Genomic DNA, 26,297 nt, shown 5'->3' with positions numbered 1-26,297 from the left:
TATTCAGCTTAATTTAGTTGATTCAGTTTAGTTCAGTAATGTGACTGTTGCAAAGGTTCATCAGTGAAACAAACTTAATTAAACTATAAAGCAGCTCTATAGAGGATAATCATTCAGGTCAGGTCAGTTCAGTGTTGATTCAGTTCAGTTCTAGCAGTCCAAAGTTTATAAAACACTCTTAATTTCAGCTATAAACATGTCTACAGAAGTCAATAGGGTCATTATTGCAGGTCAATTTAGTTCAGTGTTGATTCAGTTCAGTTCAATAACAGTCAGTGTTGCAAAGTTCATCAATTATGAAACAGCTCTACCGATGACTTGTCATTATTCAGCTAAATTTGGTTTGTGTTTTGTTAGTGCTAATACAGTAAAATCCACAAGATTCTTAATATTAAGTGTCCCCAACTAAGCAAGCCAGAGGCGACAGTGGCAAGGAACCCAAACTCCATCAGTTGACAGAATGGAGAAAAGCAAATTTAATGCAGTTTAATTTGAATAAATAACATGCTAATAGAAACATAATAGTATAGATATATGCATTTAAAAAAAAATAATAATAATTTCTTGATCTCGAAAAAAACAGTAAAAAAATGCGTGGCTCTTATGAGCCTCCGTAAATGCCCCGGATGAGCAGCGTCGATGAAAGCGCCTGCGCAGTCCTCAAATCTACACATCATACGGCTCGTCAACACACAACTGCTGAGTTCTCCTAGGATGTTATACAGATTAGCTCTGTCTGCTAGCGGTACACATACTCACAGACTCACTCATTTAAACTCCCGGCTCCGCTTCATTCACAGGCCTGCTCAGTTATGAACATGACTCCGTTTTTAACGAGTTTTATTTATTTGGCGTTGTTATGCAGTTGGATAAGCTGTGATAATGACACAGAAGAGGACGAGCATGCTAAACACACATACACGGTGGAGATGTTCAATGATGCCGTCTCTACTGCTCCACACTTCGTCATGTTCTACGCGCCCTGGTAAAACTGTACAGCTTCATCAAACATTTTCATTATATTCAGATATACATAAAGTGATAAATATATTGAGATCAGTGTCGTTCTGTTAGTTATGGGTTGAATTGCTGCGATGCTTGAAGTGGCTAAATGCATTAGCCACTTTAATCTGGTCTCCTTTAAATAAAATTGAATGAAGTGGATGTAAAGTTTCGAATGCACGTTCATATAAATACTCAAAGCACAACTTTATATATTAGAGTGATGTTGATGATAATGGACTTTGGTGAAAAGTTTAAATTCCTGCAGTCATAAAGTTTTAGTGTAGGCCTACGTGGCAGATCAAGAAGAACAGCCGTGACATACATCACTTCCTCCTCATCCTCTTACAAAAAAAAAAAAAAAAAAAGTACCATGGTGTTTTAAAAATTTGCATTGGTAATACTAGGTTTCAGTTTTGGATGGTACTATTACGATATCATGTTTTTGTTTTTAGTTATTTTTTGGGCTTTACCATGATTTAAATTTCACTAACAAAAACACCAAAAAATTAATTTTTGCATTTTTTTGGATCATGTCATTATTTGAAGTACTTAGGAGTACTATGCAAATTTTATTTTGATAAATGATTGTAAATGTATAGTACCATTGTTTTACCACGTTATACACTCACTTTACCATGGTACCACCACAGCATTAATCATGTTAATACCGTACAGTAATACAAAATGCATTAATAATGTTTACTTATTACCCACAAGCTTGTATGTTGCATAACTTTAAAATGGTTTCATGAACTAAATTTATTATTAGGGCTCCAATTGGAAGGTACTACTAAACAATATTCCTTGATTTTATTAACATTCTATTCTCTTGGTGTTCTGTCTGTGTTCTGTAGGCCTACTTGGTGTACTTTTAAATTATAAATATATTTGTTTTTTAACTTGAGAATGATTCACACGCAAGGCAATTTCCTTTTACCTGACCAATGAACTTAACTTTAGCAAATTTAAAAAGTGACTTTAGTTAGTTATGGCCCATTGCTCTCTTATGCTGTGAAACTTTTGTAATATGTGACAGAATAATATGTAATGCAGTATGCTATAAGTGTTTAATGTGTTTGTGGTGTGCAGGTGTGGTCACTGTCAGAGGCTGCAGGGAACGTGGAATGAGTTGGCAGAGAAGTATAACAGTATGGAGGATCCTCCAGTGTATGTTGTGAAAGTCGACTGCACAAAAGACACTAAGTTTTGCTCCAGTGAACATGGGATCCGTGGATACCCAACGTAAGCATTATTGCTCCGTATGTTATTACACATCATGGTCCTCAAACAAAAAAAAGACACATTTTGAGATGTTACATGCACAGAATGAGAGTAAAAATGACTCAGATGTTGTGTGGTGTACTTTGAACTTTACACTGAACAGCCAAATTATGACACTTTTGACTTTTTTTTAGAACTGCTTTGCAGCAGAATTTAATTCTGTTAAAGGGTTAGTTCAGCCAAATATAAAAGTTGTCATCAATATCTTTTTGATAAAATCTGAGAGTTTTCTGTCCCTCCATTATCAGCGATTTAATGGAGGGACGCTTCATTAAAGAGATTGTAAAACTAATCCATATGAATCGAGTGGTTGAGTCCATATTTTCTGAAGAGACACAATCACTTTACATGATGAACAGATTGATTTTAGCCTTTTATTCACATATAAACATTCATCAACTCACACATCGGTTATGGTAAACAGAAGCTCAAGCATGTTTGCTTGACATGCGAGAACCAATAAGGTTCATGTGTGTTACACAGCACTTGACGTTTGTTCTCACGTGTCAAGCAAGTACGATTGAGCTTCTGTTCATGTTCACTGATCAATGTTTGTCATCTATAGCTTTAAAAAACAATCTGCATTGAATAAAGCGCTATATAAATAAAGGTGACTCGAATAGTGTGTGTGTGTAAGAAGTGTATATGCATGATTTATAATCACCTGACTTGACTGTCATGTGCTTCTGGTAAAAGGTAAATATGGTTTGAATAATCATTGACTGACTAACTTTGTTGTTACAGCCTGAAGCTGTTTAAACCTGAGCAGGAGGCTGTGAAGTATCAGGGTGCAAGAGACCTGCAGGCCCTGGAGAGCTGGATGCTGAAAACCCTGCAGGAGGAACCTGAAGTAAGATTAAGATTCTCTTCTTTGAGAAGCCGTTTCACTTGGATATTCATCAAACAATAGGAAATAACTGTTGCCACTTCAGTTTAATGCTGACTTTAAAAGCACTTCGTGTAGTTCTTGGTCAAGGTAAAAAGGCCTGTTCACACCAAGGATGATAACTATATAAAGATATAATTCTAGAAATCTTTATTTTTTTTATTTTTTATTACAGAGCGACTGTAGAATACAATACACAGGATATAAACGAACAGCTCTGCAAATTGATCTGTATACATATGACAGACAGACATCTATGTTGAACATGACCACCATAACACAGATTACTGCAGGTAGATAGAGACACAAGACACGAGAGAGACAAACAGATCTTCATGAACACCTACACAAGACTGCATCATGCATTATATAAGACCTTTAAGGGCTAAAATCTTTCTAAATATAAAAGAATAGCAGAGTCCACACCACAGCTATAATGACAATGGCACAGAGAAACAATATTTTTGGGATCCCTTTCATAATGATTTTTTTTTCCAGCTGATGAACGATAAGAACATTGACAGCCAATAAGAATCCATCCTGCTTTTAGGAGCTTGAGCATTTAAAGGTCCCGTTGCATGCGATTCCATGTTTCAAACTTTAGTTAGTGTGTAATGTTGCTGTTAGAGTATAAATAATATCTGTAAAATTATAAAGCTCAAAGTTCAATGCCAAGCGAGATATTTTATTTAACAGAAGTTGACTACAAAAAACGGCTCGATTGGACTACACCCCTCTACATCCTGCATTAGTGACATCACCAGAACCGTTTCTTGACTAACCTCCGCCCACAGGAATGCTCCCTCAACTCTACTGGCTAACGTTACTTGCACACTTCTTATAACTTAGCCTACTGTGTTTACTCAGCTCTTACGGTGATTTTCTGAAGTAAAACTGACGCTTCATCTTTTGTGTGATGTACAATAAACTTTATTAAACTCATCAGTATATGTTTGATCATCATTCAGACAGCAGACTTGTAGGCTATTAATAAATAATGGATACATACAAGCAGATGACAAATACGTTATAATAACCGTAATTAAACTACTAAACCATACCTGTTTCATCTCTATACAGCAATCTGACTCTGTAGGCATTATTGTCCGACTCGAAATGAACGCCGTTACTGAGAGTTTCTGATATTATCATCATTCCGTGAGATGAGATTGTCCTAAGAGACTGAGTGCGAGCTCATGAAGCTCCGCCCCCTGTGTCGTCCAGCAGCAGCTCATTTGCATTTAAAGGGGACACACTGAAACGGCTCGTTTTTCTGAGCCCCAAAAAATGTCAATTTAAACATGCTGTAAAAAATGATCTGTTGGGTATTTTGAGCTCAAACTTCACATACACACTCTGGGAACATCAGAGACTTATTTTACATCTTGTGAAAAGGGGCATAGAACGGGACCTTTAAAGCGGCAGATGACATAACTGCTGAACGAGTGTAACAGAGGCCTACTATTAAGATCTGTTCGAGTAAACCTCACTCCCCTGGCCTAAAGAGGCGCACTAGTGACTGACGCTAGAGGCTGTGGTCTTTAGCGTCCTTGTTTGCGTGCCCATCTCACATGCTGGAAACGCTGGTTTGAATCCCGCTCAGAGAGGTGCGAGTAGAACCAGAGGGGTTACACCCGCTTAGAATAAACAGAACGATATCGTCTGCTGGTGTGGACGCTAATAGTTATTGTTGTAGTAATCTTTATAGTTATTGTTTTTGTTGTGAACGGGCCTTAATTCTAAAATGTCTCAATATTACAACACTTGTTCTTATTTTGTCTTTCACTCATTTCACCCCAGGAGCCCCAGAGTGAACCCGAGCCACCCAAAGTCCCTGAACCCAAACAGGGCCTGTATGAACTCACAGCCAATAACTTCAAATCACACATCGCTAAAGGTAGTAGCCCACTATCAGTCTTTATATACACACTTTAAGAAAAGATTATATATTAAGAATACATCCTTGCAGTTTAATTACAAAGTGATATATCTTACAGTATTACATTGGTGGTTAATGGGATAGTTCACCCAAAAAAATGAAAACTGTTATCATTTCGTTCATAGCACAAATAAAGATATTTTTAATATTCCAATTAATCCATTCATTGACAGACATAAAAATAATTTATACGATTCAGGTTTTGGAAGCTCAAATGTGTGTTCTTAATGTAAAAAAACCAAAACAATTAGGTTTGTTCTTGCACGTGACAGTTACGTGCTTAAAAGATGTTAACGGGATGATTGCGCAACATTTAAGTGAGATACAACTTTTGCCATGAGTGCAAGTAGCAGAAACAACCAAGAAACAGAACAATTTATGTTAAATACGTTTTAATTGAAGTGGTGCAAATGACATTACAAAACACATTATAAATGTAAATGAAAGACAAATAATCAGAGAACCAAGAAAACAAGTGTTGCCAAATCAACGAAATAATCAAAACATAATTCCCATAACTATTAAACCCAAACCTCTAAAACTACCTACCAAAAGAAAACCCGAAATCTTCAGCGTATACGACGCCTTAAATAAACTATGCTTACTAAAACAGAAAAGATACAGTGGATGGCAAACACTCTTAATCTAACTAACAAAAACAATGCTATCTGCCGTTGTTTTTGAAGATGATTTATAAAGGCCAACAATCAGTAGAATACGAATTCAAGAAACAAACGAAAATCAAGTCTAAATGCTAAGTGGTTAGCTACTACCTACAACACACCGCGTTTGAATCAGATCATCCGCGTATAACACAGGGACAAGTCACACGCACACACCTGCACTTAAAGGAATAGTTCACTTTAAAATGAAAATTCTGTCATCATATACTCACTCTCATGTAGAAAGGAAGATATTTAGAAGAATATCAGTAACCAGGCAGTTTCTGGGTCCCATTGACTTCATAGTAGGAAAAAAATATACTATGGAAGTCAATGGGACCCAGAAACTGTCTGGTTACTGACATTCTTTTAAATATCTTCCTTTCTGTTCAGCAGAAGAAAGAAATTCATACAGGTTTGAAACAACATGAGGGTGAGTATATGGTGACAGAATTTTCATTTTAAAGTGAACTATTCCTTTAATACTAGTTTTGAGTGATCTAGTGCATTCTCTCAGAACAGTGCAATAATACATCAGCAACAACAATAAACAAACCCGAAGGTGTGTTGATTTCGAAACCACCGCATAAACGAACATTAACGTGATCATGGCTCAATTGACATTTTAATATTTAATGTTGAATGAGATATGGCGCTGATCTCCTCACTCCTCGTCAGTGGGGCCTTTTAACCTGCCGGACAGGGGATTGGTCGAACGTCGTGACGTCACGTATATGATGATGCACAGCCGTATTTTACAATGATCATAACCTAAGAATAATTTTTGGAAACAAATAAAAGCAAAAACACAAAAGAGAAAAACAATACAAAATACAAAAACACACGTGGAACGTAACAACGCGCATGCATGTTTGAGCTTCCTTTGGCCATATTTAATGTGGCTATGTATGTAATTTGATTAAAGTTTATATGTGAATTTAAGTTAAATTTAAATCCATTAGAAAGCAATGTATATCTCTTCACAAGACTAGGAATAAACTGCTTGATTCATAATTCGTTTTACCATGCTTTTTGAATATTTGAAGTTTTGGTAGCCTGGACTTACCACTGAGGGGCAGAAACCTCTTAGGTTACATTAAATATCATCTTAATGTGTGTTTCAAAGATGAACCAAAATTACATTTTAAGGTTTTGGAATGACATGAGGGTGAGAAAATTATTATATAATTTTCATTTTTGGTTGAAGTGTCATAATATTAAAATTATGTAGAAGGGATTGTTGCATTTCGTCTTTACTTCCCTTTCAATATTCTCTAGACAACCAACATAATGACTATATGTGTGTGTATGTATATACAGTAGTCAGCATTTGAAGTGGATCTCAACCTTTCATCAAAGTTATACATGAATTTTGAACAAAACCTGTTCTTGTCTATAAAAAAAAGGTTATCCAGTAATCCCAAACTGGTGAAAGCACTCTTTTTTTAGCAATTAAAATATAGCCTATGTTTTAATGGTGCAAGTTAGATAAAATGATCAGTATTTCTTATACAATTTTAACTAACTAACTTACTATATTTTTCAAACATTATGCATGGGTTTAGCAGGAAATAGCACATGGTTTTCCATAAAATTATCAGGATTTCAATAGCCCTTCTGTTGTTCCCATAATTTTCTCTTTATGACAATTACTTTGGCAGTAAAGGTGAATTGTGTTCTTGGCTTTGGTACAGTTTCAGCCCTTTTCTCACCCCTTTTATGCTACATGTTCCGTCCGTTAGCCAAATAACTGATTCCTGTTTTGAGGAGAGGCAGGAAATGATGCTGTAGCTTTGACAGAGCTGTTTATGTTTCCCACTTTCAGATGTTGGAAGCACACGTAAAAGATGTTGCATAAAGCTAATGTGGTGCTCACCAAGTTTTTCCTTTACATCTTTATTTATTGTGCAGTCATTTGTGTAATGCTTAAATCAATATACTTCCACATTCAGAACTGTACTCTGTATACGTTATGCATTTCAGTTGAAAAATAGCTCTGTAACATCATGGTGCTGGGTGGCAATGACTGTTGAGTAGGGTGGGTATCATTGGAATTTAAACATTTTGTTTCTATCCTACAGTACTTGAGACATGGATCATTTTGAGTTTGTAACCCTGCTGTTGTTCTCTTCAGGTTCTCACTTTGTGAAGTTTTATGCACCATGGTGTGGGCACTGCAAAGCCATGGCTCCAACATGGGAACAGCTCGCCACCAGCTTTGAGCATTCAGACAGCGTCAAGATCGGCAAGGTGAGAGGCTATCATGGTTTCTCTCTTCATTTTCTACATTGTAAATGTTCTGATTATTTATTAAACTTTTTTTTTGCTGGCTAAAGGTGGATTGCACACAGCATTATGAAGTGTGTTCAGAAAATCAGGTTCGTGGATATCCCACGCTGCTCTTCTTCAGTGATGGAGAGAAGGTAAGGACCTCTAGCGTAGCTTAATTTTTTTAAAATGGATATTAATGTTTATGAATATTACTGTTCAAAAGATTGGGGTTGATACGTTTTTTATGTTTTTGAAATAATTCTATTATGCTTATTACCAAGACTGCATTTATTTGTTCAAGAATACATGAAAACAGTAAAATGGTGAAATGATTTCAACTTAAAACTTATTAACAACATTATTTTTAAGAGTAATTTATTACTGTGATGGCAAAGCTCAGTTTTCAACAGCCATTACTCCAGTCTTCAGCCACATTATCCTTTAGTAATCATTCTAATATGCTGATTTGTTGAAAACAGTGGTGCTGCCTAATATTTTTGTGGAAACTGATTTTTTTTTTTTCAGGATTCTTTGAATAGAAAGTTTAAAAGAACTGCATGTATTTAAAGGTGAAGTATGTAGTTTCTGTGTTTCTGCTAGTGGCACCTAGCGGAATTACAAAAATAAACACCACTTGTGCGCATCATGCCCCCAACTCAAACATCACAGCTCTTACGGGTGCTTGTAAAAGTATATCTCAACATGTAAAACTACATGGCTACTTTCAATAAAAGGACCAACATATTAGGAGTACTTTTAACTGTTTTGCCATCTGTCATAAGTAAGGAATTGAGCAGGCTAACACTGTCTTGAGAGACCACGAGCGTATGTTATGTGCTGGACATATTTTTTTAAATGGTTTTACCAATGGTTTGAGGCGGTCTACACTGGACACATCACAGTAACATTAATAGGTCATTTTTTCTTTCTGAACTGGTGCATTATGGTGTTGTATTGAAGCGTCCATTGTAGCCTGTAGTGTCGCAAAGCCCCGTTTGCCTTGATGTATTCATGACCTGTTTAATATTTGAAGGAACTCGGCTTGGTCTCCTGTACCCGAAGCTGAATATCTCCCCACTCCCCAGGTAATACGTCAGTCATGGTCCCACAGCAGCTAAACATCCTGTGGCTCTGCTTGTTACTGTGTAGCCATTTCCCAAACTCGCTCTATAGGCCTAATGGTTCGAGAGTCAGACTGGTAACCCAAAGGTTGCGGGTTCGATTATAAAAACCTGCAGGAAATGACTGGGGTGGCCTTGAGCAAGGCACCTAATCCCCAAACACTCCCCGGGAGCCACAGCAAAATGGCTGCCCACTGCTCCGGTGTGTTTGTCCACAGCTTGCAGGATGTGTGTGTTCACTGCTCACTACTCCTAATGTGTGTGCACTAACTTGAATGGATTAAATGCAGAGGACAAATTCTGAGTATGGGTTACCATACTTGCCCTTCATATGTCACTTTCACTTTTTCACTTTCCCTTAGCCTATAGGTTGAACTGTAAAGAGATTGACAGATCTATGCAGAGCGCTCTTAATGTTTTGATTGTTGGCATTCTAATAATGAACAACAAAATGGGTTAAGGGAATGTATTTTAACAAAAATCTTACATCACTTTTAAAGTATTTTTGTACGTTTTTACAAAATGTCCCTTTTGATCAATTTAATACATATAAAAAAAAAAACATGTAAAAAAATCTTACTGATCTTGTTTTTCAAATATTCATTTATCTTTCTACGATTTCTATGGTTTTCACCTGGTGACAATTAAACAAAAAAACACCAAATCCATATTTAGAGACCAGAATGTCACGTATCACTGCCCGCAAAACCATGATAAAATATGCAGTTACTGTTTACACCAAACAATAATGGTAAGCTGTGCACATGTATGTTTCAGATCGATCAATACAGAGGGAAGCGCGATCTGGACTCGTTTAAAGAGTTTGTGGATAATCAAGTGAAAGCTGCTGAATCTAAAGATGAACCTGTGATTGAGGAGGAGCAGGCTCACAAAATCCCACCCAGCGCTGAACCTGAAGAACAAGAGGTGGGTGTCTGTTTTAGTTTTCACACAATACAGGTTTTGTTTGCAAATTTTCTGCTTGGCACCATAGAGATTTCATTCGTGTGTATGTGCGGGCAGATGTTTGAACAGCAAGCTGCAGACTTTGGCCCGTAGACACAAATCTGCATCTTGAAACCGAGGTAGTAATTATGGGCAGAGCAGCTATTTCCTCTTGCTGATGCAAATGTGCATGTGTGCGTGCGCTTGGGTTGGTGGGCTGGACTGGAAGGGGTGGGCGGGGAACTTAAAAGAGCTGTTATTTTGTTTTGTTAATTGGCTTTCCTGTCTAAGCTTGTCTTTTATAAAGGGATTCCGGCTGGCTGGAATTGTTGGATGGCTAAAGAACGTCCCTCAAGAGCTGTATCATAGATCTGGATTTTTTTCAGATTGAGGATCATTTTTAAAGATTGTAAAACGTTAGACTTGCTGATGCCTTTGAGATGAGACCTTGCTCTTAATCAGTGTTCAGAACTGGTGTTGTAATTAAGGAAACTAGCCAGTTTCCCAGAGAGGTATTTAAACTTCAGCAGGATATGATAACCTGTGGAGGTTCTCTAGGGTTTATGCTGTGAGCTGTTCTGCCCCGTGACACAAATTTTGTGCTATTATGTAATTAACAAGGAATACAATATTAGTGTTAAATGCATACAAAATATGCTGCCACTGAAACATTTTCATTTTGTTTCTCTCAGTCTAATGTTCTGATCTTGACTGAGAGCAACTTTGATGAGACGGTTGCCAAAGGACTCTCCTTCATCAAGTTCTATGCCCCATGGTGAGTGTTAGTAGGGTCTCATTTGACATTTCGACTGGTCATTTATCAGTGGTCTGGTTTAGTGGCAGGTGGGGCTGGCCGATATGAAAAAATACTTAATTCATAGTTCATTCATACTGTTGTTTGTGATATAAAACCTAAGCAGCATCAGTATTAATATTCTATTTCTAGTTTTTATTAAAATGTAATCATTTCTGAAAGATTTTTTTTTATTTAATTTTTTTATACAAAAACTCAAATAAAATAAATTATACCCAAATAGTAATTTCAAAGTGCTTAAGCTAAACATAAATTAGAAATGTTGCCTTGGCAACTAACTAAAATATGTTTTTCATCTAATAAGTATTTTGATTCGCAAAAAGGTTTTTACGCTCGCTTGAGATGGAATTTGACTTTGATGAAAAAGAGTTGATGCGAATAATGGGAGATGTTAATCGGCTGTTTCCCCTGATGGTGTTGTATTTACTGTTGGCGTAGGTTACCAACACCACCGTCATCCGCTCAAACAACTTGATGGAAACACACCTAATTTGCATTTGTTTTTATTTTTTTTGCGAATTTGCGAAAAGATTTGCTTCCCTTTTGGATGGAATCCCAGCTGCTGAATCATTCATTCAAACCAATTTTGTTAGAACATTTATTCAATTAAATTGTATTGTTTAATTGTTTATTCAGAATCGTGATTCCTATTTTAAACAAAAAAGTGATTCTTAATTTATCCTGAATCGCGCGGCTCTGGAAGTGATTAAATTCCTTGTTTTTTTTATAAAGAAAAAGCTTCTTTTTTTTTTTTTTTTTTTTTTGGCCAATGAAAATAGTTCTGTAAAAGGCCAAAGCAGTATCAAGTTGGTTGATGCTAACAGTAAAACATTTGACATTGGATAATAGAAATATTTTTGTCAAATTAGATTAGAGGACCGGAACTGTTCTATGTATGGGTGAATGGGTACATTGTCATAAATGGATTCTTAGTAAGTGTTTCTCTTAGTCAAAATATCTAAATAATATTTAGGGCTGTCATGATTCCTCGATTAAATTCAAGTACTCTATTAAAAACAAATAAACAAAACAAATTGATTACACTTTACCCGTCGCAATGGCGCATTCCACAGATGAGAATCCATGAACCGCATTATTAGACAGTTTTCTAAGGCTGCTCGATATATTAAAACCATTTAAAAACCATACTATAGCATAGTGCTGTTGTGAATTCACTAAGACTGTGATTCAATTAAATCAATGTATTTTAATATATGCACTTTAATTATTTAATGCGTGTAGGTAACTCACAGCAAATGCTGCTCCACATGAACTGTTATTATTTCCATGCGTGAAGCATGTCTCAAACTCCATCTTTGCATATGCTGTGAATTTGGGTTGCTTATAACGTTCATCTGGAAACGCAATGTGCACAATTTCATCAGATTTGTAAGGTAAATCATTCATAAACCTATGCCAACACAGGAGAATACATCAATATCTTTCTAAAATGAGTTTGCATGTTTTGATGTCCACACATGCTTGTTCAAGAAATTCCAGTGGCTGTAGCATTTCTATCAAGTTGTCAAATATTAAAGTGAACATTTGAATTAATGTTGTTTAACCAATTTTTAACTTAAACAACCTTTTTTTTTTTTTTACTTTTAACTTTTTTTGTATTTTAGGTTTAAACATTTTCAAATGGAGGTTCCTCTCTGATTTATTAATTTTTTTAGAGATGGATCAAATGTTATCAAAAGACTAAACATTGAGATTATTTTTAAGCTCTATTGCCAAGCCCTGCGCACTGACAGACACGTGTGTGTGTATATTTCCTCGCACGCACATATGAACACAGTGTGCTTCCCTCCCCTATCTGTTCCTCTGATCATCTTGACACTTCCTTAGTAACTGATCAAAAGATCCGCCTTTCCCTGATTGGCTTTTCCTCTGTCGTTCAGCGACTCACGCAATGTGTCCGTGTGTTTAAGGTGTGGTCACTGCAAGAACCTGGCCCCTACCTGGGAGGATCTATCTAAAAAGGAGTTCCCTGGTCTGACTGATGTGAAGATTGCTAAAGTGGACTGCACAGTGGAGAGAACACTCTGCAACAGATTCTCTGTGAGTGCCGCTCATATAGTCTGGAACACAAATTCTGGCCTGCCGGGGGAGGGATTGTGAATGTTTGAGGGATGGGGTCGACATAACTTCATATTAGTGGCAGAAAGTCATTTTTTGAACGAGGACATTCTTTAGCCAGTTTGAAAAGCTAGTGTGTTGTCTACCAGGAATGGAGATTTTAACAAATGATACAGGTTTCGGTTCCATTCCATTTAGTGTTGATTTTGTCAGCCATTTTTTTATATAGTCTTAGTCCTGTGTCAAATGTCCTTTTTAATTTTAGATTTGGTCAACCTTTCCTGAAGTGAGGAACTAAAAGGCAGGGAAAAGTTATGTTTTTAGCCACGGTGTGTAATGGTTAATCTGATTATCACAATTTCTTTCTTCATTTAATTCGAATTATTGCACTTCACCTATAATTTAGAAGAATGTCAACTTGTTGGCAATGTCTGTCATGGTTTATTTTACTCTTCTACTCATCTAGTTTCTAGAGTGTGACTCGGTCTTCTCTTCTCTTAAAAGCTAAAACTGTAAAATTCCTAATATTAATTCCAATAATTCTAAATTGTTAATCTATTTCTACTAAAACAACAAAAAAGCTGTTTTTATTCAGCTACCATTAAGACAAACTATATGGTTGAGATCCATGTTTGGATTTATTACAGTTTATTAGGTATAGTTGCAGCAAACGTGAAGGAACACACTCTCTATATTTGATGTTGAGAATATCTCAGTGGAAAAAACTAAAATCCAGTTTACAGGTTTGTCTGCGTTTTCAGATAATCTGAGCTTTTTCTGCAGTGTAGAGAGAGTGCTTATGCATGGTTGCCAGATTGTGAAGATAAAGTAAATCCAGGGTTACATTTTCAAGGGCAGGGAATGTATTCATTTAGAGAGAGAAAAGCTCTGATTGGAGGGTTTAAACTCTTGACATCTGGCAACCTTAAAGGGTTAGTTCACCCAAAAATTTAAATTATGTCATTAATGACTCATCCTCATGTTGTTCCAAGCCCGTAAGACCTCCGTTCATCTTCGCAACACAGTTTAAGATATTTTAGATTTAGTCCGAGAGCTTTCTGTTCCTCCATTGAAAGTCAATAGACGGCATACTGTCCATGTCCAGAAAGGCAATACAGACATCATCAAAGTAGTCCATGTGACATCAGTGGCTCAATCTTAAGTTTATCAAGCGACGAGAATACTTTTTGTGCGCAAAAAGTGGATCCGACGAGAATTATTTTTGTTTACTTTTTGCGCACTGATGAGCCACTGATGTCACATGGACTACTTTGATGATGTCTGTATTGCCTTTCTGGACATGGACAGTATGCCGTCCATTGACTTTCAATGGAGGAACAGAAAGCTCTCGGACTAAATCTAAAATATCTTAAACTGTGTTCCGAATATGAACGGAGGTCTTACGGGCTTGGAACGACATGAGGGTGAGTCATTAATGACATAATTTTCATTTTTGGGTGAACTAACCCTTTAAGCTTGAAGGCTTGTAGAATCTTGTTTAAAACAGTCTATACTTGTTTGTTCCTTCTTTATATTAAAATAATGGCAACACATTTCGATGGTCCACTTTAGACATTCTAACTATAAGTAACTTTGCAACTACTACATCAACTTATTTTTCTAACCCTAACTTAAGTCTACTACAGTCTACTAATACTCTGAGAGTTTGTTGACATTGTTTCAAAGTTACTTATAGTAAATTAGTTGACTGTCTAAAGTGGACCATCCTTATAAAATGTAAACATCAAATTAATTGTTAGGTACCATGTACTTGGTGTTCATTTTGTATTGCAAAACACTTTTCGCTCTGGGGCTTTATGCAATTTTGGATGCAGCTTAGAATTACAATAGATTTCTGTAGATTTTTATGTTAACATGTTGCATAGATAACCTTTCTAATTCGTTTTAACCATTTCTATTTTTCTAAACTGAATTACATTTGTCTCTACTCTTATTTGTGCCTACAAATGCTGTCTAGGTGGGCTGCTCACCACATTTTTGTAAAGAGCACTTGTCTTTGCTCCATTTTTTTAAATGGATATCTAAATGTATGTAAATTTGATCATTGTTCTCTGTAGGTGCGTGGATACCCAACACTCCTGATGTTCCGGGCCGGGGAACAGGGGGAGGAGCATAATGGAGGGCGGGACTTAGAGAGCTTGCACAGTTTTGTCATGAAGCAAGCAAGAGATGAGCTGTAACTCCTCCCTCATTTTCCATCTCCCACGCTTCCTCTACAAAACAACACTATCTTCATTTATCATACTGTTAGAAGGACTGCTTTTTCTTCATTTCTGTCCCACACCTGCTGAAGTGAGGACAATCTCTTCCACATGGTAAAATGTGAATGTACATGATTAAATCTCGAGCAGTCGATGAGATTACTAGCAAATGCAACCATACACGTTTGATTTTGCCCTTCCTCCTTGAAAGAATCAGTTGTGGGTATGAAAAAGACACCTCTTCAGATCATTACATCGTTTAAGGTGCATAGTTTGTACATGTCAATTATGAGGAAATTAATTCAGCTTAGCTCATTATATCAACTAAGACTAAAAATGACCTCAGGGAGACCATCTAAAGATTGTCTTTTCCCTTTTTCTCAATTCAGTGTAAAATACTATAAAAAGCACTTTCAGTTGGAATTTAAATGCGTTTCTGTTGTGATATTAGGTTTTGAATTGGTTTTACTGTTCAGAGGTTAAAATAAAATTAAATAAACCAGACTAAGGTAGTTTGTCAGCCAGGTTGGGAGACGAAAATCAGCCAAGATCAAGCTGGTTTGGATGGTTGGCCATAATCATCTAACCTGGCCAGTCTAACCAGCTTAATGGCCAGCAACCCACATTAGACTTGTTTAAGCAACAGGTGTAACTACTTTGAATGGTTTAGTTTTGTCTTCTAAAGCTTCTTAGTGCTCTTAGAGGCATTCGACATCTTAGACATACTGCCATTTATATTAAGCATTTTTGGTAATTTTCCCAATGATCAGAAAATTGAAACCATGCAGAATAGTTCATATTTGTTGTATAGTGACAGTTTATGGAAAAACGGTTTATTTTGTATTACAGTACAGGTTGTGAACGGTAAAAGCAGTTACGGTACAGTCATATTTTTTTTCTTTAAAGTTTGTTCTGCAGATGTGACTCTTTTTGCTCATCCTTTTTGATTAGATTTGTCTTTTTTTAGACTGTTTGAGTCTCATTCTTTTCTCATTTTTGTCTCTGTAATGCAGTCTTGATGGCTTTCACATGCAGTCAACCACTTCATTCAGGCACTAGCATTGCCTGGTATCATTGCTTGAAGAATGCTGATAGTTCTTGTACGTGTTCTGATGCTCTCAAGTGGTTTCATTGATTTATACAAATGTAATTTACATTTTTCCTTTTAAATGTTCCCATACTGAGATGTTTATTTTTCTCTTTTACTGGATCTGAAAGAGAAGGAAGGGAAAAGCAATCAGAGAAACCACATATATTCAGTCTTTATGGGAGGCACATGGTCAAGGCCGACCTCGGTGAAAAACGCAGTATTTTTGTCCTGTGTGAGAGAGGTACACACACTGCCTGGGGGTTTTTGTACAAAAAAGGCACATTGACAAATTTCATAATAAAATGTCTTTTTCCAAAAATAGCTGTTTTAATTTTTTCCTTTACTCCTGTTATATGATATCTGTGGTGTATGATTCATAAAAGGAGCAATAAATAAACTGTAAAATGTACAAGTATTTACACACAAACATCCAAATATGGTTAAGACATGTAAACAGCAGTTTATGGGAGGTATGTGATATAATTAGGATCATAAAAATGACAATGTTTGGAAAATTGGTATTGATATTGCTACAATGATGAAAATACACGTATGTAGCCTGTCCAGAAGGCGCTTTGTACCATTCAACGGCTCACAGTGAAAAAAAAAAGATGGATAGCTGCATAGTAAAAGTTCAACAATAAATATTGACATGAGATGGAGGAAAATCTACAGCCCATATGAGGATGTTGGCATAGAATATTGTTTTGTTGCTGAAAAACCTTGAATTATCCGTAGGTCCTTGTGTCTTGTGGGAGGTTTTGGATGCAAGCCATCCGAGGCGCAGGTGTTGCAGGGAAATTATAGATCTGTGGTGTTTGACGGCATCAAAAAAAGAAAGAGTTCCATCCTTGGAACAGCAACATAATGGTTCCGTTCTCTGAGTTCTGTTGAAGTGTGTAACCACTCGCTCTGACTCACTGATGCAAACCACAGGTAGTGCAGAGCAAATATTGAGAAACTTAAAATAATTGGATTTTTTTGAGACCTAAAATAGAGTCCTGTGGTTTCAAGTGACTTCATCAAAAATAGACAAAACAGTAGAAACTTTCCTGTTCTGATTTCCGTACTTCAGGACCGTTTTAGATGTCAAAGGGGTCATATCATGAGGAACCAAAGTTTCTTTTGAAATAAAAGAGCTACTGTAACTTAAATTGTCTATTTATATTGGGGAGGAAGTTCCTGAAAGTTGCAAAAACAACTTGTTCTGGAACTATCAGACAGATAAAGACTGTAGAACAAGATGTCTAAAGGCATAGCAGCAGCAGCAGCAAAAACAAAAATCAAAAAAACATCCTGTGTAATTCCAAAGGTCAGAGATGGAGTTTAAAATAGTATTATAAAAACTATTTTGGCTCTTTTCAAATAACAGTATAAGTGGAACTCAGAAATTAAATTATGTATGACGTGACCCCTTTGAAGAGTTTGGTAAGTAAAACACAAATTTAAATACGTATTGCATTTTTGCTCATAATTTACATTTTCTTTGGGTTCATCTTCTGTTCTGTAGATTCAGATGTACATCCTCTTGGCAGTTTGGAGGATCTGAAATGTCGCATGAGAAATGGTCATGTGTGTGAAGATAAGGAGAAGCAGCAAACCTGGATCCACTGTCGAGACATTCTCTCACATTTGTTTGTCATTTCGTTTTGTCAGTCCTTACACACATTTGTCAGTGTCTGCGATGCAGCGGTCGAGCAGGAGGGTACGTGTCCCGTGTCCCGTGTCAGTGGCAGCCACATGAGCGAACCACCATGTTCTTGTATTTTTTTAGGATGACGTTGGAGTTGTCGTCATAGTAGAGCACGGAGATCGCGTGCAGTTTGGTGGGAGCGCAACATGGCTTTGGGACGTTGTCTGGATTCATCAGATGGACCTGAAAAGTGGAGCAAGATTTTTTTTTTTTTTAACTTACTTCTGTGAAATAAACTTTTAAATAGATGTGTTCTGTTAGGGCTGGTATTTATTTTATGAAGAAGAACTCACCAGTGTCTGTACTATAGCATGATTAGTAGCATTCATATGGGCGTTTAGGGGAAAAGAGCATTCTCCATCACAGTAGTTTGCTGCGTAGCCCTCAGGTGCAATAATCCAGTCCTGACAAAAGACATTTAAAATTAAAATGGCCGCCCACACTAAAATAATCTTAAAATAGAAGCAACACACATTCATAATCATCAGTTATATTATATGCAAATGGCTACTGAAGCCTGCGCCAGTCTGATATCTGTAATGATGAATATGCATGTCCTTCATCTTTACCTGCCAGCCCAGTTCTCTGAAGCTGACATACAGTTCATGCTTTTTGCAGGCGGTCTTCTGATCACTGCTGTTGTAATCTGTCATTCACAGAGAAGAGAGACATTAACACGTGCTAGGTTACAGTATAACATACAACACATTTAGCTTTATGCTAATGGTGAATTTTTCTTAAATGGATCCCTTTTGAAAAAGTGTGCTCAATTGTATTGAATGTGCAGTTGTAGTGTAGCCTACCTCAGATCTTACATTTTTTAAATGTATATTTTCAGTGTACTTAAAGAGAGTACACTTTCCTGATTCTTAAAATTAGGTACAGAACTTTGTAATAGTCACATTAAAAGTTTATTTTAAATCATTATGTTTAAAAAAGACATTCATTTTGATGTGCTTACTAACACAAAAGTACACATCAAAATTCTGTCATCATTTACTCAGAGTTGAGTATAACTGAATTTGGAATCCAAATTGCTCACTTTTAAACCTTCTTTCCATCTTTATTCCATTCAGTGAAAATAAATGGTGACTGAGGCTTTATTTTTAGCCTTACATTTCCTTTCATGCTCCATGTAAGGAAGAACGTCATACAGATTTGGAACAGGAGGGTGTCTAAGGCATGTCTTGTCAATCACATGAAATATATTTGGTGCACTTCTAACCAATACTTCTTACCAATACGGTGCCTTTAAAATTCCTCAGTTTAAAATTAGTCTCAAAACAAGAATAAAGACAATATTTAAAGTGAGACGGCTAATCCTGTCAACATCACAAAACATTGCTTTGCAACAATGTGTCCTTCACTTTACCAGCTGTCAGCAACATTTACAGTTTATTTCAATTATCATACAGCTCCACCCAGTGAACTAGCCACATGTCAGCAGCAGGTAGGTTTGGGTTTTCTGAAGGGGAAGGTCATCTCTGGCACTGACTCCTGCTCTGAATTCAAACTCTGACACAATCTTTCCACTGGTGTTCTCATACACTTTTTTTTGGTAATTTTTTGCTAAGTGCAGTGGAGTGGGAGAGGACAGAGAAAACTATGATATCAGTTCAGTCCAGCTGCAATCCCTTCCTGTTTTTTTTTTTTTTTTTTTTTTTTTTAGTTCCCGCCCCCAAAGAGCAAAACTTTGGCCATCCAGAGATCTTGCTAACCAAAACAGTGTCAAGACATGCCATGCAAGACAGGTAGTTAGAATAAGTACCACCACATTTGATCAAACTAACCCCCACAATCCCATGCACCACACTTTTGCCATGTCTGAGAGCATACTGGCTGTTATACTGTTTGTTTTCTTTTCAAACAGGCTGCTGAAGCCTCCCTAATGATACCATACTGTAATTCATTACTGTAATGACATTATGATGTAAGTAAATTTAATTTACTGCTCTCGTAAGACAAAACATTATATGTTGATTCAACTTGACAATGAAAACCCATTATACAGCTGAGAAAAACAATACATACACCTGTCGAAATAAATGTTTAATGGTTTGATAATAATAATAATGTCCATATGATCAACACAACAAATCTTTATTTCGCTTACAGCACACAAAATGTGTTCCTCTAAGTTTGTACATTGGTTTCACATTTGCAGGAAACACTTTGTAGGACATTAGATGGAAACCGCCCTGGGGAGGTGTCTAAAACACACTAGCTAATGACTGGGGTACCTCAGGGTTCGATGCTTGGGCCCCTTTTCTTGTCAATATACACAATATTTACTACTCAGCCAGCCTGGCAATTCCACACAACATCACAGTCCAGCTGGGCTCAACAACACTAACAACATCCAAGTCAGTCATGAACCTGGTGGTAATGTATAATGCAACCCAGGCTCATTGGAAAATCACGCCTGTGGCCACATTTCTGCAAAATGATGGTACATTGCCTATTGCATGTTTCGTTCCACTTTCAAAGTGAACTGTCCAGTAAGTGTTCATTACGATGTATTAGTTTACAAATGATGGAATATGGTAAAAGTGTTTTGAGGTCATAACATAGTACTGTGAAAGGAACCACACAAAAATAAGTCTTTATTTAATTTTGCATGAAAAAGAACAAAAGTTGTTGGTGTTTTACTGCCTTGAGTGTTTATTTCAGCTGTAAAGTGCAGTGCTTTGAATGTTTTGGTACATGTTTGGAGTTCTGCAAAAATGTAGGAAGAGGCTTATTTTTCCAATGAGCCTATGTTGGTTTAATGATGAGCTTAAAGAGGACCTATTATGAAATAGGTCTTTAAATTTACAAAGCACAAAGCCCACTACAAAGGGAGTTATTCTCTATCAGTACAGTTTCTGAACTCCCTGAAATGCCTCAATTGTAGTTTTAGGTTTCTTTCCAGGAGCTTACGTCCCAAAATTCCTCATTTAAATAATTCCCGCCCAGGGCATATGCTAAAAAGGGGCGAGGTCAGGTTGAGTTGAGTTAGTAGTTTGTTGAAACTCACGGTTATGATAAGGGGAGTGATATTTCCGAGAAAAAAAAAAAAACACGCAAAGCAGTTGAACAATCTTTTTGGAAGGATTGGGATTTATAGAAACAGGAACTAAACAGAGCTTTACTGACAGACTGGGAAGAGAGGTGCTACAATAATGTAAAATATGTGGGAAATGATGTGTTTTTGAACATTCAAGCATGAAAACCTAAAACTAAATAAGGGCATAATATGGCCTCTTTAACTTCACCCTATAACATCGCTATGCCTAGACATGCAGATAAAGTGCCTAGCCATGAAGATAGAAAAGGTGTTTCTTTCTAATGTTTGCTCAAAATTAAACTAGACATTCTACAAAAACACAAACAAATGAAAACAATTACAAACTTATTTTATTTTTTTATTTTTTCGTCAAATGATACTTGATAATGTAGATGGACTTACAAATAAATTATTCGACTAAAGCACGGCTCTCAACATTTAGATAGAACTGACCAAATTTGCATTGCATATTTCCTGTGTTTAAATATATTGTGATTATCTCTGAAATAACAAGTGTGCTTTTCTTAAGATAATAGCAAAAATCTTTCAAATTAAGAATGTTTTGGACAGTTCACATTATTCATCTAAAAAAACTACCTTTATTAACAACATGATTGTCTCTGAGTAATGTAGAGAAGAAATTAAGGCTGTAACTGAAACCACATGGTGAGTGTGTAGACAAATCTCTGAGGTCATCCTAAGAAATCAACAATCATCCAGGCCTAAGGTGTTTCCCACTTTCTCCTTTAAGAGAAAGTTCGTTGAAAATCCACTGTTGATGCAACTGGTTGGCAAAAGCTTCTTGGTCTTAAAGCTGTGATTGTATTTAATAAAACACTGTCATTAAAATGTTCATTGGGCACCCAACTAATACATTTTATTAACCATCTGAATCTACCAATGTCATGTCAATAAATGTAAAAAGTCAACCAGCTATTTATTATCATGTCAATTATTGTGCCTTTAGCCCCAACAGCAGGGGCGATTTTTATCCCAAATACCTTTTACATATTCTTCAGTTCTGTAATGACAGATCTCAGGAGACTGGCACGGTAACAGAGATTGGCATGGTAATGGATATGGCAATGTTAATGTATTTGGTCTTGGCCAAAGTACCGAGACTTGCTACTGCCAATACATTCACAGACATTGCTGTGGGCTGCATGCTGCTGCTGCTGCATACAGTATGTAACATACATAAATTAACCCCCGTAGCAGATCTATACAGGTGGAGCTGGGGAAGGTGGAGGATTCTCATGGCAGCTCATTGGCCGCTGAAACAACAACCAATCAGCTGTGCTATGTAGATAATGAAATGAATGCTCCCAAATGAGTTAGACCTATCAGCCTGCTCCATCTAGAGTTTCATGCCAGACCTAGGTAATTATTTAATTACCTTGATCAAACCTGAAAATCATTATCAAGACTTTGTTTCCAAATATATTTGGTAATTTTATCGATTGTCAATTGCTACATAAATCTATAACATAAAAAAAAAAAAAAATCAAATTAACACAGAATCAACTTTGCATTGCTGCCCCCAATTGAGTCATGAATCAGACAAATTTCCATGTGAATAGTAAAACGCAGATATTTAGGAAAGTACTGCGATAAGTGTCATCTAGTGGTTTAGAGGAGAATAAAATCAAATGCTGATTTTCCCAGTCAAATACCCACTGTATACCCTGTAGTATTAACAAATCATTGTTGTAGTTTGCTGTCATTTTCAGTTAAAAGAGAATATTAATATATTCAGTATTGACTAACTGATTATTTCAAATGAATGTCTGTTATATATAACTATAGGTAATGGGTTTACAGCTTGAGTTGCAGTGTGAAATCTCTGGCCTTCTTTAGCCCCCAAAGTGAGACCCCTTCTTTTATTTCTCTCACTCTGTCTGGCAGGACTAGGGTAAATATTTACTGAGATAAATCCGCCAGCAGGAGTGGCCCCCGAGCTCTCCCGAGTGGCCTTTTAGTCGGTCCCCCAGGGGTCCCCTTCCTCTCTGATCCTGAGCAGTGAACCTGTCTTACACAGATCCCCAACTGTGACATTTATAGTCAAGAATGTTCTACACCTAACCACAGGCCTGAGAATAAGGCCAAACTACAACCAAAGAATGGCAGATTTTGACACACTAGTTACACACAACTCATACATATGGGAAGTTGACATGTCCTGTGGTGTGACATGCTATTCTCCCTTTTATGCTACTTTAAACAGCATTTTGCTATTGCTTAAGATGAATATCGGCCATTTTCTTCTTTTGATCGACTTTTAAAGTATTTTTAAATGGGTACATTTCCTGAAGGGTCATATTTCCCCCCAAAAAATCTAAAGGTATTTTAATATGCATAAAAAACAAAGGCATTTTTATGACCAATGCATACTACCAGTAATGCTAATATGTCATTGTTTATATCTTGTCTGGGCTGTATTCATCATTGAGAATTATGAAAATTATAACCAAACACAAAAGGGAAACTCTGGCTGTATAATGCTAATGATAGTGTTTTTCATATTACATGAGAAATGTCAGTGCCAGAAATGTCAAGAAAACAGAAGTCGTAATGGTCCTAAAACAGGCTTCATCTTCATGCAGAATATAATTTCTTAACCTGGAACTGTCTTTGTTAGTCACCCAAATATGATGCATCTAAATGTATTCAACATGAACATGAACCATGAACCAAAACAGGCACCACTAAAGGCTAAGTTACAAGATAACTGGGCGGATTTTGGGCCCAATCCTTATGACAATTCTAGGTAAAGTCCAGATTATCTTGATGGTTCTAAGATTATTTTATCAGATTTTCCTGTGGTGTGATGTGTGTTAAGAGTGATTGAATCTGGTCAGAAGAACGTCAGGACAGCACCGATCGCAAATGTTAAATGTTAAATATTTACGATCAGAATTTTTGTTGTGTGTGGGGAACGCCGAGGACAAACATGCACATTGTAGATTGTCATGTGAAAGCGATTTTTCAGTCCAAACATATTATCACCATTTCTTCTTGCTCGTCGTCCGCCATGTTTGTTTACTCTAAAGTCACTTTTTTTATCGTCATGTTTGTCGTCTCTCACATTTTGAAAATCTGATGAGATCTTAGTGTGGACCAGCCTTAACACAATGAATTCAGACTACATTCACACACTCCAGTTTTGTTTACCTCTACATTTCCTTTATTTACTGCCAGTATTTACTGTCAAGGGCTCTTTAGGAGTAAAGCAGATATTTAGTGTGGAGTTTCATTGAGTGTAAAGGCCAGATTTGTAGTACCCCATAAAGCGCTTCTCTTCCTGCCTGTAAAATTTAATGCCACACTGTTACTGCTGTGTATGGGTCCCTGTGGGCCTCTGCTGGCCCTCGAATGAAGACCCTTGCCTGCTTATCATATGTAGGGATGACTATCACAAGCAATTTAATGATTCTGCTTCTGATTTGATTCTACTAAACAGTTCTGATTCTAGTGCCCCCACTATGTTTTTTCAGATATCACCTTTCATGTAGTGTGTAAACTTATCTGTTTGTGAATGTAGGTCTTCAAAGTGAATGTTATTGTCTCCCAAAAGAAATAACCGATTCTGAACTGTCTGAAAAGAGTCGTCAGTAATTCCAACCCGATCTCACAGCAATTCGTACGAATTTTACGAGGTGGCGAATTCGTAAGAATTCATACGACCTCACTTGTACGAATTTGTGCGATTTTTGCTAAATCGTATATATTTTACAAGTTGCCCAATTTATATGAATTTGTACGAATGACCTACCCCTGACAACCGTCCATAAACCTACCAATCACTGGGGTTTAGACAAATTACGAATTGGCCACCTTTTACTCACTTTTGCGCACTCTTACGTGATTTTCTGAAGTAAAACTGACGCTTCATCTTTTGTGTGATGTACAATAAACTTTATTAAACTCATCAGTATGTTTGATCATCATTCGGACCTGGTCCGAAACAGCAGACTTGTAGGCTATTAATAAATAATGGATACATACAAGCAGATGACAAATACCTTATAATAACCATAATTAAACTACTAAACTATACCTGTTCCATCTCCATCTCTGACTCTGTAGGCATTATTGTCCGACTCGTAATGAACACCGTTACAGTTCTCTCAGTTCTGATATTATCATCATTCCGTGAGATGAAATTGTCCTGAGAGACTGAGCGCGAGCTCATGAAGCTCCGCCCCCTGGGTCGTCCAGCAGCAGCTTATTTGCATTTAAAGGGCACACACTAAAACAGCGCGTTTTTCTGAGCCCCAAAAAATGACACTTTAAACATGCTGTAAAAAAATTATCTGTTGGGTATTTTGAGCTGAAACTTCACATACACACTCTAGGGACATCAGAGACTTATTTTACATCTTGTGAAAAGGGGCATAATACGGGACCTTTAAAAGGCTGAGGACTCGGACTTGAATTGATATGGTAAAAACTATTGTTACCGTTTGTTTGACTGTGTATCAAGTGCTGAGGAAGCTTCCTGAGCTGAAATTCAGATATGGTAATGGACGTTTTGTTTCCGTAAGCGGTAGACCAATCACAACAGACTGGGCCATCTGACCAATCAGAGCAGAGTAGGCTCTCGGAAAGGATGGGTTAAGAGATAATCCTTTATTGAACCGTTTCAGACACAGAGAAAAGCGGTGAGGCTGCAATGCATATTATGAGAAAATTAAAGTGCTTTTTGACCTTGGATGCATGTAAACCTATTGTAAGATACTAAAAATAGAATAATTGGGGCACTTTAACAGATCAATAAATGTTTCTTTTTTAGTATTTCTACTAAACAATAAATAAAATCATAATTAGACCTAACTACATACTGAATAAAATGTATTAATTAACAAATGAAGAAGATGATAAATTAATTTCTTATTACTGTGATACAGTCATGAGTGCAGCTCTGTTGCAGCACAGGAATCACTTTCAGAGTATTGGTGGAAGAACGCAGATGTTCAAGAACTGTTAATAGAAAAGTTATATTAGCTTTTATATGGCCTTTTTGGTTTGACATTTACAGCCAAAAGCTGTCAAAAGCACATGCCAAGATACACACGTGGATTCTTGACCAAAAGACAAAAACATGGGTGACTGCAATGAAATCTCACAGATGCCTCTCACGAAAAGCTTCTCTTTGGAGCAATTACACAATGACATTCCTGGTGGTGACGGCATTCTGGAGTAATGGACACGGCGTTACGCATGGAATAACATCTATCCTGGAA

The 26,297-nt window shown here is 36.7% G+C and overlaps 2 protein-coding genes across 2 annotated transcripts in view; one reads left to right on the top strand and one right to left on the bottom strand.

Annotated features, from left to right (window-relative positions):
* Nucleotides 1-628: 628 nt before the first annotated feature.
* txndc5 (thioredoxin domain containing 5) lies at nt 629-16,747 on the top strand. Its single transcript, XM_081353439.1, has 10 exons — nt 629-985; nt 2,095-2,247; nt 3,031-3,136; nt 4,973-5,069; nt 7,908-8,023; nt 8,110-8,196; nt 9,943-10,092; nt 10,803-10,885; nt 12,856-12,985; nt 15,082-16,747. Exons 1-10 carry the CDS (start codon nt 813-815, stop codon nt 15,202-15,204), a joined length of 1,218 nt encoding a protein of 405 aa, XP_081209565.1. The 5' UTR covers nt 629-812; the 3' UTR covers nt 15,205-16,747.
* bmp6 (bone morphogenetic protein 6) overlaps nt 16,031-26,297 on the bottom strand; it is a 58,382-nt gene continuing 48,115 nt past the window's right edge. Inside the window, exons 5-7 of the mRNA XM_081353438.1 lie at nt 18,578-18,654; nt 18,302-18,412; nt 16,031-18,191 (exon numbers count right to left, since the gene is read on the bottom strand). Coding sequence (XP_081209564.1) covers nt 18,042-18,191; nt 18,302-18,412; nt 18,578-18,654 — 338 coding nt within the window. The 3' untranslated portion in view covers nt 16,031-18,041. The remainder of the gene's footprint in view (nt 18,192-18,301; nt 18,413-18,577; nt 18,655-26,297) is intronic.

The sequence above is a fragment of the Scardinius erythrophthalmus genome (genome assembly GCF_964197995.2).
Source record: "Scardinius erythrophthalmus genome assembly, chromosome: 22".
Taxonomy (NCBI): Eukaryota; Metazoa; Chordata; class Actinopteri; order Cypriniformes; family Leuciscidae; genus Scardinius; species Scardinius erythrophthalmus.
Note: the sequence above shows the minus strand (reverse complement) of the source record. Positions and strands in the feature narration are given on the sequence as shown.